The sequence below is a fragment of the Hippocampus bargibanti genome, linkage group LG17 (assembly GCF_051943395.1).
Source record: "Hippocampus bargibanti isolate YZ-2025 linkage group LG17, ASM5194339v1, whole genome shotgun sequence".
Classification (NCBI taxonomy): domain Eukaryota; kingdom Metazoa; phylum Chordata; class Actinopteri; order Syngnathiformes; family Syngnathidae; genus Hippocampus; species Hippocampus bargibanti.
In genome coordinates this window covers 13,978,416-13,991,968 of record NC_142750.1, presented here as the reverse complement: position 1 = coordinate 13,991,968, position 13,553 = coordinate 13,978,416, and the positions used below count along the sequence as shown (strand labels likewise).

General features: G+C 47.1%; 1 protein-coding gene across 6 annotated transcripts; it reads right to left on the bottom strand.

The window, feature by feature from the left end:
* Nucleotides 1-7,923: 7,923 nt before the first annotated feature.
* On the bottom strand, nt 7,924-13,458 carry ccdc134 (coiled-coil domain containing 134). 6 transcript variants are annotated; one of them, XM_089018516.1, is made up of 8 exons: nt 13,310-13,458; nt 12,604-12,734; nt 11,456-11,584; nt 10,280-10,401; nt 9,477-9,561; nt 9,101-9,282; nt 8,912-8,986; nt 7,924-8,374 (listed from the first exon to the last, which is right to left on the bottom strand). In XM_089018516.1, exons 3-8 carry the CDS (start codon nt 11,550-11,552, stop codon nt 8,249-8,251), a joined length of 687 nt encoding a protein of 228 aa, XP_088874642.1. In that variant the 5' UTR covers nt 11,553-11,584; nt 12,604-12,734; nt 13,310-13,458; the 3' UTR covers nt 7,924-8,248. The 6 variants fall into 6 exon arrangements, with proteins under 6 accessions (XP_088874642.1, XP_088874641.1, XP_088874637.1 ...); XM_089018515.1 differs by lacking the exon at nt 12,604-12,734; XM_089018511.1 differs by lacking the exons at nt 12,604-12,734; nt 13,310-13,458 and adding an exon at nt 11,643-12,532.
* Between the last annotated feature and the right edge of the window lie 95 nt (nt 13,459-13,553).

Here is a 13,553-nt window from a genome sequence, read left to right as displayed (position 1 = left end):
CTATTTGGGTGAATTATCATACGTTCGTTTATTACTCTTCGTCTTTACGTACAGATGTTCGCTTTGAAAAAAGGGACATTTTTCCAAGAGACAAGAAAAAATTCGCATTGCCTCAAAAAATGTGCCATTCCACTAATTTAATTAAAGGACAAGCGACGTCTCCGGACATTTGTAAAATGGCTTCAAATTACTTGTACTGAGCGTATTTTACAAAGATTCCATCGCATATAAGTATATTTGACCTTTTAAGACTTGCGCTGAATATTCCAGAAGTCTTGTTTTTGAGTTGACGTCACTTCACGGAGGGAACACCTCTGACCGAAAAAAAGGACACATTGTAGCAGTCCTTCCATCACGTCAATGCATTTTGCTGTGCTTGTTTGGTCTGAAAACGTCATGTTGCACCAGAAAGAGCCAGAAGTGGGTGTACAAGCTCCATATAAGGAATTTATCAGCCTGTGGAAACGGGCTGATTCATTCCTCACAGGAGGTCGGTGGCCATTTTCTGCCTCTTTTTTTGGGGTGAGAGATTTTCCCCCCAATGTTGCCTCAAAATGGCACAAATAAATTCTTGAATCGATTGCAAACATGTATGCTTTCCTCTTCAAAACTATTTCAATCATATTCATCACTGGATGTGTCACAAGAAAGCATATTCTCCGAATCTGAAGCCATTGTTTTGATTCTCCAGCAATGGAAGACGTCTTGGCGTGACGTCACGAGTGGGGGCGGGACTTTCTGAAAATGCCCAATTTGCAGCTCAATTCTTTGTAGATTTTGGACACTTTTGGTCATTTTTATTGGTGTTTTGCATTTGAATAAAAATATCATTGTCACGTCCACTGGAGGTGGGGTGACAGGACTTGAGGCGCGGCGGAAGGAGGTAAAGGTTGGATCCGAAATACACGGTGAGACAAAGAGTCTTTGACTGAGACACAGATGAAATGGCAGATAACAAGGTGAGGATGAGGGCTGCGTGCGTGCGTGCGTGAGAGTGACGGGCAACTTCCTGGAATACTTTTCTGATGTCAGTTAGCAAACGTGTGACGTCGGTTGTCCTTTAAGGGGAAGTTGGCTCAAATGGGGTTATCTGATGAAACAAAATAAATCACATAACTTCCCCAGCACACGATAACATTTTAACACACAAAAATGCAGTGTGCACGTTATAACAGTCACAAATTCATAAATGGAAGTCTCGTCCAGATAAAGTGCACACTCGGAGATGATGCATGATTTAAGCATTGAGCGACAAAAGCATCGCCGTGTGGATTTTTGTCAAATGAAAGCAAAAGTTTATCTCTGTCAAACAAAAGTCAAGGCACAATTGCCAATTTCTACAAATTGACCAGTTGGAACAGGACATGTCTTTTCTTTGTCGCGTATTCAATTCAATATAGGTTGAATGTGATTTACAAAACAGCATCTTGAGTTGATATTTGTTTTTGACACATTGTCCCAACTTCATTGGAATTGCGTTTGAGAGATACGGTGATATCTCATCTCACAAACGCTTTAGCTTACGAACCTTTGGCCTTACGAACATTACATTTGCAAGAATATAATCTTGGCTGACAAACTAGTTTCCGGCAAACGAACCAAACCACACGGGGCGCCAGGGTGGCTGGGGGACTAGCTTTCGGCGAAAGAACACCAAACCACACGGTCCAACAGCGCCGCGGTGGCTGGCAGACTAGTTTTCATCACCCCCTTTCCTTGAGTGCTGACGTGGTTTGTTATCAAGGATACTTTTGCTATTTTGGGCCGGAAAAAGACCCCGCCGTAGGCTAGCGTTCAGCCGAAGAGGACACGAAACAAAACAATGGTCGAGCAAAAGAAGGAGATCATCGAGAAACACGAACGAGGTGTGCGTTTGTGTGACTTAGCGTCCCACTACCAGTAAGCTAAGTCGGCCATTGCTACTGTACGTGTGGCTAAGGGTGTTTCTGTGTTGTCTAAGCAACGCTCTCAGGCAATAAAAGAGGTTGAAAAACTTCTGTTGATTTGGATTAAGGAAAAGCAGCTAGCAGGGGACAGTGTGTGAGGGTATTATCGCCGAGAAAGCACGGCAACTTCACTCGGATATCATCAAGAGGCGACCCGGAAGTTCGTCATCCATTGACAACTACCATCACAAAGGTAAATAAAATGACTTTATTATACATTATAGTTTCTTCTTTTTTTTTCCCCAAGATGGCGGCGCGTGCACACACAGCGGCTCCTCTCTCTCACAGCAAATTGGTTTTTTCGTGTTTATTTTGTTTGTCTCACTCGTGTAAATGTCCGTCTCCGTTTGCCTCGCTACACCTGAGGCATACCTACTTCCGTGAGGTTCTGCTCGACATCGGCAGTTCATTTTTAAAACCAAAACCAGCTGAAGCAGAAGTGCTACGCAAGCATGGATTGCTCAGGGAGTCGGCTCGTCCATTGACCCCCACTCTTCCACCGACCCCCACTCCTGCACCCAACCCAGGGTGGAGGTGCCACAAGCGCTGTATGAGGAAACAGAAGAGGGGAAAGCGTGGAGGTATCCGCATTAGGCTCGCGGCTAGCCCCCACCGGCCGTCCATTCCTACCATCACGCTGGCTAACGTGCGCTCGCTGTACAATAAAATGGACTACATCAGACTTCTCCGTTCAACTTCCAAGACCGTGGGTGAGTGTTGTGCCCTTGTGTTTGTGGAAACATGGCTGACCGACAGCATACCGGACAGTGCCATCCAGCTAGCCCAGCTAACTAGCTTCCGGGCAGACAGAGCGCTCGTCGAGGTGGGGAAGACTCGCGGCGGAGGACTCTGTGTTTACGCTGTTGTGGTATGCAAACACTGTTCACCACTGATGGAGCTTATGGTCATAAAATGTCGGCCATTCTACCTGCCGAGGGAATTTAGTGCCATACTGCTGGTAGCAGTTTACATCCCCCCGAGCTCAATTAACAACAGGAGCGCGGCATTGAATGAACTCTACCAGCACATCAGCGAGCAACAGACAGCCCACCCAGATGCTTTCCTTATCTTGGCTGGCGATTTCAACCATGCCAACCCGAAAAGCGTTTTTCCACAACTCCATGGACACATTAACTTTCCGACTAGAGGTAACAACATTCTGGACAATGTCTTCACCACACACAAAGGAGCCTACAAAGCCTACCCCCTCCCCCACCTAGGAGCTTCGGACCACTCCACTATCATGTTAATGCACGCATACAGGCCACTTGTCAAAGTCGTCAAACCAGTCAAGAAGCAGATAAGGGTGTGGCCTGATGGGTCGTCAGAGGCACTCAAAGACTGCTTCTCCAACACTGACTGGAATATGTTCAGACAAGCAGCCACCTACAACAACACCACCGACCTCCAAGAGTACACAGACTCTGTTACCTCTTACATGAGGAAGTGCATGGATTGGATTGGATTGGATTTGCCTTTATTAGTCTCGCAGTGGAGAAATTTACATTTCACAGCAGCAAAGTTATGAAAGAAATGAAAGTAGAAAAGCAAAACACAGGAGCTGCTGGAAAGGCAGCCACTCTCGCGGCACCGTCTTGAAGTCAAAAGAACAAAAAAAAACTAAATAACAAATAACATGACAACACAAAGACACAGAGAGACATTCATTCTTAAGCACTTTCTGTATCCTCTTTGTTACATAAAGCAGTTCCAGATGAAAGAGAAGAGGATCAAAGCGTCTCTTCACCAGTGGATCAGGGTGGAATGTGCACGTCGCCTACAAGCTAAATGTTGAAAGCAAACGCGCAGCTGTAGCATCCATTGACGAAAAGAGATTGTCTCACATCTCCTGTCCCACATAAATCAGCTTCAATTCCATCCCGCGACAGTTCCATATACGCATCGGGGCTGACGCTCCTTTCTTCTTATCGCGGGCTCCTCAAGCCATGTATCCATCCAGCCGCAGACTGTCCAACAGGACCGACCTTCCACTGAACAAAGCGGGGCTGTGACGATGCTGCCCATGACAGGCGCAAAAAAGCACAATGGCCCCAGAGCTGACGTGACTGTCACCAGATCTGTCACCATCCTGGCCAACCAGAAGCCATGGCTGACGGGTGAAGTCCACAGGCTCCTTAGGGCTCGGAACGCTGCCTACAAAGCTGGCGATGAGCTGCGCCTGAGGACAGCCAGGGCCAACCTGTCACGTGGCATCGGGATGGCCAAGAGACAGCACTCCAGGAGGATCGCCAACCACTTCAGAGACAGCAGAGACACCAGGAACCTGTGGCGTGGGATACAGACCATCACAGACTACAAGCCCTTTCCACAGACCTGCGAGAACTGCACCACACTGCTGAACCAGCTGAACGACTTCTTCGCCCGCTTCGAGGCAGACAACAGCACTCCAGCACAGAAGACCCCACCACCTCCTGCTGAACAGGTGCTGACACTGTCCCAGGACAGCGTGAGGCGATCCCTCAGAGGGACCAACGCACGAAAAGTCCCGGGTCCCGACGGCATTCCTGGCCGTGTTCTGAGAGACTGCGCTGTGGAGCTCACAGATGTCTTCACAGACATCTTCAACACCTCTCTGAGCCAGGCTGTTGTGCCCACGTGCCTCAAAGCCACCACCATTATCCCGGTCCCGAAGAAGTCGTCCCCATCTGCCACAATGACTACCGCCCGGTCGCACTCACTCCCATCCTCATGAAGTGCTTCGAGCGGCTAGTTATGAACCACATCAAGGCTTCCCTCCCCCCCAACCATGACCCCTTCCAGTTTGCATATCGGCCCAACCGCTCGACCGATGATGCCATCTCCACTGCTCTCCACACAGCGCTCACCCACCTGGAGACCAGAGACTCCTACGTCAGAATGCTGTTCATCGACTTCAGCTCAGCATTCAACACAATCATCCCCCAACAGCTCACCGATAAACTGAGCAAACTGGGGATCAGCACCTCCCTGTGCAACTGGCTGCTGGACTTCCTGACGGGGAGGCCACAGGCAGTCAGAGTTGGCGACAACACATCCAGCACCATCACGCTGAACACAGGCCCCCCCCAGGGGTGTGTGCTGAGCCCCCTCCTCTTCACTCTGCTCACGCATGACTGCTCACCATCGTCATCCAGCTCCAACCTCTTCATAAAGTTTGCGGATGACACGACTGTGGTGGGCCTCATCAACAACGACGAGGAGACAGACTACAGGGACGAGGTCAGCCGCCTGGCCATGTGGTGCAAGGACAACAATCTCCGTCTGAATGTGGAGAAGACGAAGGAGATTGTTGTGGACTTCAGGAGAGTGCGCCCCCAGCACGCTCCACTAACCATCAACGGTGCTGCAGTGGAGAGAGTGAGCAGCACCAAGTTCCTGGGAGTGCACATATCCGTAGACCTGTCCTGCAGTCACAACACGGCATCAATGGCCAAGAGATCCCACCGGCGCCTGTACTTCCTCCGCAAGCTCAAAAGAGTTGGAGCCCCGCCTCCTTCTACTGCGGTACCATCGAGAGCATCCTGACCAGCTGTATCACCGTGTGGTACGGCGCCTGCACCGTGTCCTGCCGAAAGACTCTGCAGCGCATCATGAGGACAGCTGAGAAGATCATCGTGTGTCCCCCCCCCCCCCTTTCAGGACATCTACAACACCCGCCTCACCCGCAGAGCCATCAGGATCGCTGGCGATCCCACCCACCCCTCCCACAGCCTCTTCAGCCCGCTGCCATCGGGTCGGAGACTGCGGAGTCTCCGAGCCAAGACCAGCAGGCTCAAGGACAGTTTCTGCCACCAGGCAGTCCGGAGACTCAACTCCCTCCCAGCCCTGCCCATTCCCACTGCCACACTCACCGAACTCTGAGTACACGCTACATGCTGTACGATCATCCTGAACTCTATTTTTTTTGTTCTTTCTCATTTTTCTGCAAGGCCTCACTTCAACCCTTTCTTGTTGTTTGTTTTTGCATTACTACATTACGTCACTTTATATACGTCACTTCCTCACTTTACATACATCACTGCCTCACTTTCCAGACGACACTCCCACTTTACATACAGAAATTACATGTATTGTCTGTTGTCAATTGTATGTCTTTTTAGCCATGTTATAAGTGCTTTGATTGTTTTGCACGCTGGGTCCGAGAGGACATTAATTTCATCTGTGCTGTATGTCATGCATATTAGCATATTTGACAATAAAGCTGACTTTGACTTTTCCTTTCAGCTTTTTCCTTTAAAGCAGGCTCTCAAACTCGCGGCCCGCGGGCCAACTGCGGCCCCCAAAATAAAATTTTGCGGCCCGCCTTGACATGAAAGATTAATGTTAGTGCGGCCCGCGTGATTGATATGAATGAAACTTGTGCGTGGAGCTGAACAAACCGTGGAACAAACCACCATTTTGGAGCCCCAGAGGGAATTTGATCACAGATTTCCAGACCTCAAGACACACAAAGCCACATTCCAAATTGTTGCCGACCCAATTTCTTTTGATGTGCAAGATGCCCCTCCTGTGTTCCAACTGGAGCTCTGTGACCTACAGTGGCACTCTGCACTCAAAGCCAAGTTCAGGGACGTGAATGGCGAAGCAGACAAGCTTGGGCAATGTTTGAGAGAGAGAGTTAACCCCCAGCTTCCCTGAACTTTCCCCAATGTTCAAGCGGACCGCGTGTCTTTTTGGCAGCGCATACTTGTGTCTGTGTTAGCTCTCAGTCGCACAGGAGTGGTCCATCGAAGAAACCTTTTCATCAAAGCGCATACTTATGTGAGAAGCTCTTCTCCACCTTGAACTTCAAGAAGTCCCAGTACAGGTCCAGACTTACTGATGAGCATCTTCAAGCCCTACTCAGAGTCTCCGCCGCCTCCTCCCTCAAGCCAAATGTGGCTCGGCTTTGTGAAAAGAAGCGCCGCCAGGTCTCTAGCAGCACAAAGTAGGCAAGAGAAGCCATCTTTCGGACACTTCATGTTCAATATTTTCTTGATGTGAAGAAAGATAAAGGTTAAAGAACTGTCAATACAGACATTTGAAAAATAATTAGTTTCCTGTGTATCCTTTCAGTCGTCTGTATCTGCCTTATGATCATTATAATTATGTTATTTATTTATGACTGGTTATGAAACCAGACTGGTCGATGAAAAGGTTTCTTCAGCTGTCATCTGTACAAATTTGAAGGTGTCGGACGTTTCGCCTCTCATCAGAGAAACTTTGTCAGCAAACTAAGCTCTTTTAGTTTGCTGACGAAGTTTCTTGGATGAGAAGCGAAACGTCCGACACCTTCAAATTTGTCCAGATGACGGCCGAAGAAACCTTTTCATCGATGGATGGCCCACTCCTATACCACTGAGAGCTTACACAGACGTATGACTGGTTAATGTATTCATTTACTTCATTTTGTGCGTGTTAAAAATAAAGATTTTGAGAACTTTTCTTGTGAAAATCCTGATGCGGCCCAGCCTCAAACCAGACTGCCTCCAGCGGCCCCCGGCTCAATTGAGTTTGAGAGCCCTGCTTTAAAGTGTTGCCAGCGAATCAGCCTCCTCCATCTTCAGAGATTTGATTCGCATGTTTGTTTTGGCCAAGCTTACGGTCCATTTTATTTCTTTAATTCAAATACAATAGCACAGGTCTATTTTGTGTAGGTTAAAGGCTTATTCCGTAAAAAATAGTTTTATGGGAACCTGGCAACGGATTATTCTCATTTTTAATGGGAAATAAATGTTGGGCGGTCGGCGGAACTTTTCGCCTGAACCAATTAAGTTGGTAAGCTCAGGTATTACTGTACATCCGTTGATGGTCGGGCACGTTTCACAAGCGTAATCATTTGCGTCGACCAAACAGGTAGGTCAATGCAATGCAACTCAGCAAGGTGAGCTCAAGTATATTGGATTTGTCAACCCGTGATCAATAAGTATTTAAAACTGACGCTGAATGTCAATGACGTCAATAACATCCATGAAATCAAAATGTCTAAACACGGCTATAAATCCCATCAATTTAATCTTTGATGCAAAAAGGACTTTTGCCCGGACACAACTCTTCTCTTTGAATGAACGGCCAGCATTTCACGCCCCGATTGTTTTGTTTTGTTTTGTTTTGGACACGGCGTAATGTTGCGATTGATCTTCCCCGAGGTACGTCTTTTGTGATGACAAAGCCATCAAGGGCTTTTGTTTCCTCACTGAGTCTATCAAGAGTTTACAAGGGAACTCGCTGCGAAAGGCTTGCTTGTTCCCTCTGTCCCGCCCGTCCATCCGTCCGTCCGTCCGTCCGTCTCTTACTGCGCGGAGCCTCAGCGAGGTGCGCCGCTATAGTTCGCCGCGGGAGCGAGATATCCGAGGGCCTTTTCGGATTTCTTTCCTTTTCTCCTCTTTCCTCCTTCTTTTCTCTTCCTCCCTCAAGATCTTCTGGAAGGCCTCGGCGGTATAAAGCACCTGAGGCCGAGAGACCCGAGACGGCGGACAGTAAAGTAAAGTTAGGCGACATACGCGAGGGATGCTTTGGGCGCAACAACAGAAAGTAGGATGCGGCCGCTTGCGTGAAACACTTGCACTTGTGTCACCCGATTCAAATATTTTGCGTTGTATCTTTAACTCATTCACTGCCAGACGATGCGCAAATATGCGTCCACGCCAGTGCCGGGGTTTTTGTCATTTGACCTCAAATTGCAGGACCCACACAATAGTATTGAGGACCATATCGACATTCAATGAAATTAAATCTTAGACTCACTTCTGTCATCAGGAAAAAATTTGAAGCTCAATTGGTTGTAGAGTTATCTGCAATGGAAGTGAGGGCGGCTGTAGTCGTGGGAGGGAAAAACATTGCCAGAGGTCTGACCGCAGCTTGAACTGCAAATTGGGGAATGGCAGCGAATGACTTAAGATTCACAACAATTTCAAACACACGGCACCCAGAGTAGATTAGTCATATCTAAAGGCACTGCCTAATGCCAGATGGGGCCGACTTACATCATCTCTGTCTGTCCGGTAAGGGTTGATGAAGTCTGGGGATTTCTCCGCTATTCCAAGTTCCTGTGACATCTTCTTCGCGATTGGAGGTAAAAGTCAAATGAAACAACAAATCAAGCAAATTGCTGCAACCGGAGGTAGACGCGTCTGCAGTTGAAAGGAGAATAGCTTTTCATTTGCCGATCTTACCAGTGTGAGGACATGTTGGTGGGTTCCTCCTGCGAAAACGCCGCTGCGGTTACAAAAATGAAGCCCCCATCGCAGCAATCCACCCCAGTCAGCATTCCGGTCAAAGTAGTGGTGGACAATGCGTGGAAAGCGCAACGCCACGTCGCCAAAAAACGCCGTGTTCTCCACGACATGGGAATATGCTGGTGTGGGGGAGGGGTGGGGTATAAGGGGATTCATCAGAAAGGTGTTGATTCAGTGTATGAAAAGCTAACTTTGGCCTGAGTAAATCATAGAGGAGGGCTGAAGTGTGCGGACATGTTAATGTGACCACTAACAAACAATAAGAATTAGGAAGAAAAACAAGAAGGAAGACGAACAAACAAGCGAGTCTGACCTTCTTTGATTTTATCATCAAGAGGAAATGGATCATCGGGCCGCAGCTTAGCTGACACCAGGATTTCTTTGGAGTGTTCCAAAACCTTCAGAAGAAAATGACATTCCCAGGAGACGTTTACAAACCGTGGTCTTTGGAAATGGAACAACCGGTGGCAGACCATCGGGGCATTCACTTTCTGCTCGCTTAAAAACATCGGAATCACAGACTGTGAATTATATTTTGTCCTTGAATTCTTATTAAATACGCAATTCCAAATTGTCATTCAGCTTCCTTTCATTACTCTGCCCCCGTTGCGCTGCTTCCAGACATGTCTTTTCATATTTAACCATTTAACCAATCGCACTCAGTCACTCGCCAATCGTGAAAACTGCTGTGATCACAAGTCGCTCGTGAGAAGAGCGTACGGGCCAGTGCAAGCACCCTGTACCTGTCGCGAGCGTCAACCCAGAATGGCTGAAGGAGGAGAAGAAATGGATTTGGTTGGACATTTACCGTGAAAGCCATTTTCAAGACGGACTTCGCTAAGAAAGGTGGGTCGTTTGTTTTCTGGCTAATGGTACCCTCTAGTGGAGATGTAGTAAATCACACCACACTGAAGTCCTAGCGATAAAAACCACGGCCCGCCGCCGCTAACAACAATGTAAAACAAACACTTTTAACAAAGAAGGAGCAGCGAAGCGAACCGCTCAAGGTATAACCTGGCTTTCCAGATGGAGAGAAAATATAAAATTAAGATAGAAGGGAACAGCAAAAGCCGTCTGGGCATTTTTTTCAGGTTGGACAGAAGCGGTCGCGTGTACCTTGAAGAGGCCTTTGAGCATGATGTCAATGATCGTGTATTGCTGGTTTATGTCATTCAGCTCGACCACATTCTTCAGCGCGTTGAGCTGATCTCTTCTCTTTGTCTCAAACAGACGCTTATCTGGCCAGAGAAGCTCGGTCAGGAGGCAACAAGGAGAAATGTTTTTCTGACCAAACTTGTGTCTCAATAGAATGTCTGTCAATACGGTTGGATTTCAGTCCTGGTAGTGGGGTGTAGACTTTTGTACCAGGTACATCTTTGGTTTTTTACACATTGCCATCTCCGCTTTCTCCCCGCTCTTTCTATCACCAACGAGTTAAAATTGATCGGATCTTTCCATGTACACAGTGATACCTCATCTTGCGGACGCTTTAGCTCACAAACTTTTCACCCTACGAACATTAAATATAATCTCAATATGTACTGTATAATCTTGGCATACGAACTAGTTTTTGGCGGACGAAGTTTGCTATCGAGTGCTTTTGTACTTTTGCTATTCTGGGATGGGAAAGGACCCCACCGCAGGCCAGTGTTAAGTTGAAGAGGACACAAGAAAATGACGGTCGAGCAGAAGAAGGAGATCATGGAAAAACACCAACGAGGCTTGCATTTGTGTGACTTAGCGTCCCAGTAGGCTAAGTCAACCATTGCTACTGTACGTGTGGCTAAGGGTGTTTCTGTGTTGTCAAGCCAAGGTTTCAGGCAAAACCAGAGGTTCAAAAACTTCTGTTGATTTGGATTAACGAAAAGCAGCTAGCAGGGGACATTGTGAGTGAGGGTATTATTGCCGAGAAAGCACGCCAACTTCACTCGGATATCACCGATAGGCAACTACATCAACGACCATCACAAAGGTCAATAAAACAACTTTTTTTGTACAGTAGTTTATTTCTTTAATTACAATCCAATATCACATTTATTAGACATAAAATAAGGTCTATTTTGTGTCGTTTTAAAGGCTTATTTAGTAGCAAATGATGTTTTAGGGGGACCTGGGAACGGATTATTCTCATTTTTAATGGTTTCTTAGGGGAAATAAATATTTGGCAGACAACCCTTTCGCCTTACACACACTTTCTGGGAACCAATTAAGTTTGTGAGCGGAGGTTTCACTGTCTTTAGAACTTTAACAAGAGTACAGAGTGTGAGGCACGCGGCCGTTGCAGTAGGATACAGATCTGCAGGTTGGAGTCGTGTCTCGGCCTGTGTATGTCAGTGTCTCCTGAGCTGAAAGAGGCCAGCACCAGAACCGTCACACACGCACCCCACATGGTCAAAGAAGAGGAGGGAGGGCGCCAATCACCTGCACGGAGAAGCCAGAGCAGAAAATAGACAAGATCCAACAAAAAGAACTACCTAACCTGAAAATGAAGCTTCTGCGTCATCCCGCTCAGTCGTAAACAAATGGCCTCCTGGGAAACGTTGATAAGACAGAGCCTTGTTCAAATCCATGCGTTTCGACATCGGGACTTTTGGAATGTGAGAATGGAACCGAAAATGTGGTCGGTATGGAACACCAGAGGGTAGTCAGCATGACAAAGCCGGCTCTTTAAGTCCCTCCTCATGGAAAACATCGGATTGTGTCACTTGCTTAATCTCCAGAGACAATTTTGAGGCACAGTAACAACCTCCTTCCCTCTTCGCGGCCTTGCCTCTCTCGCTTTCCAGTCCAATTGTCTAAGCATTTACAGTGGTGGATTTTGATGTCCGGCCGGCTCTTACTTTCCCTCATGCGGAGGCTTTTGGGAAAGGATGGAGATTAAATCACAACCAATATAGCTTCGACGAATCGAGATGTTATGAAGGAAGAGGATAGATACAAGAACAGAATAAAGAATGGTCAGTTTATGTTGGAGAGGAAGAGGCTGGATGATAATTCACATGGGAGATGAATAATTAAGCGATGCCAATCAATGCGCTATTAAAAGGCGAAATGAAGGTGACCGGGCAGCACTTTGAGAAAGGATTATAGGTACATTTTCTTTGCTGAGGCACAGAGGAAATAAAAAGCACAAATAATATACTAGTTCGATTGCGCTTCAACACTCCTTTGGTCAGTAACACTGGCATCAAAATGTCCTATTCAGAGTACTCTCAAAAAAAAAAAGCTTTTTAAGTGTATATGCAAGGTGTATCAATCAACGTGTTATCATCCCTAAGAGAATAATAACATTAGAAACACACCAGCCTAATATTCACACATTAGAGACACTCTCTTTGATCACTTCTGCAAGGAACAACAGAGAGAAAGAGTGAGAGAGAGACAGAGAAAGAGTATAAAAAAATCAGAACCGAATATTTAACGATGGATTTGCATCTCACCCGGCTGGATTTGGCTCTCTCTATCTGCTGCCACTTCAATTCGGCGTATTTAGCTCCAAGGCCAGTGGAGTGTGCTCAAGTCTTGCCAGACGATTACAACCTCCCGTGGTGCAGAGGCTAGCGTTAAATATCTTTTAAATAGAATTCGGGAAGTTATTGGAAGACTAAAATTGAAAGAAGAAGCTCAACTTGTTTTCATATTGCCGTTGAAATGCTGGCGATGTGAAAATATGCATCCGGGAACCAAACACGCGATGCCACTCCGCTATTGCTGTCGTCCCGATGGTTGACAACGATCAAAACAATTCGGTGCGGGAGGCGGCTTGGAGCAGCCAAATGCTCCACATAAATTAAAGACCGAGCGCGGATGTGTGAAAAGCACACAGCGGGACAGGCGCCAATGTTGACCAGATAGCTGGACAACGAGTGTTCCGGAATCTTCGAAGGCTCTCGAAGCCTCCCCGAAGCAAGTTTGATCTTGGAAGAATGACACGCGACGTCCTTTCCCCACCCGTTCACGGGCGATTATATGGGTCGTCGTGGGTAAATAAGATCAGTCTTACATCCAATGGCCAGTTTGTTTACTTAGTTCAAACTGTGAATGCGCCGCACGTGTTTCCGTCTCAATGCAAAAGAGATGGAAAATTTTACAATTGACATCGTCACTTCTGAACCAACAGAGATCAGAGCGATAAATGAAACTCACCGCGTTAGAATCAGAGGTCCCTTTTAAATAGCTCCCCGTATTAATCTTTTATTTCAACAAGCCGCGGTGCTCGACGGGACACTCGAATCACCAATATCCTGACCGAAGGTGATCAACGAGACACATAGTATTGCGGCGGTTCATTTACACGAGGACTGCGCTCACTGTTGCTCCATTCCGCCGGAGCCACGATCGCATAGGCGTTCCTCCTACGAATGACAGCGAAGCCGATTGTTTCCTTCCG

Coding starts and splice junctions, on each gene's coding strand:
- ccdc134 (XM_089018511.1), bottom strand. CDS start 11,745: ATGTCGAAACGCATGGATTTGAACAAGGCTCTGTCTTATCAACGTTTC. Junction 10,402..11,455: donor CGACTCCAACCTGCAGATCT/GTATCCTACTGC, acceptor TTCTCTGGCCAG/ATAAGCGTCTGTTTGAGACA. Junction 8,375..8,911: donor ACCGGACAGACAGAGATGAT/GTAAGTCGGCCC, acceptor TCTCGGCCTCAG/GTGCTTTATACCGCCGAGGC.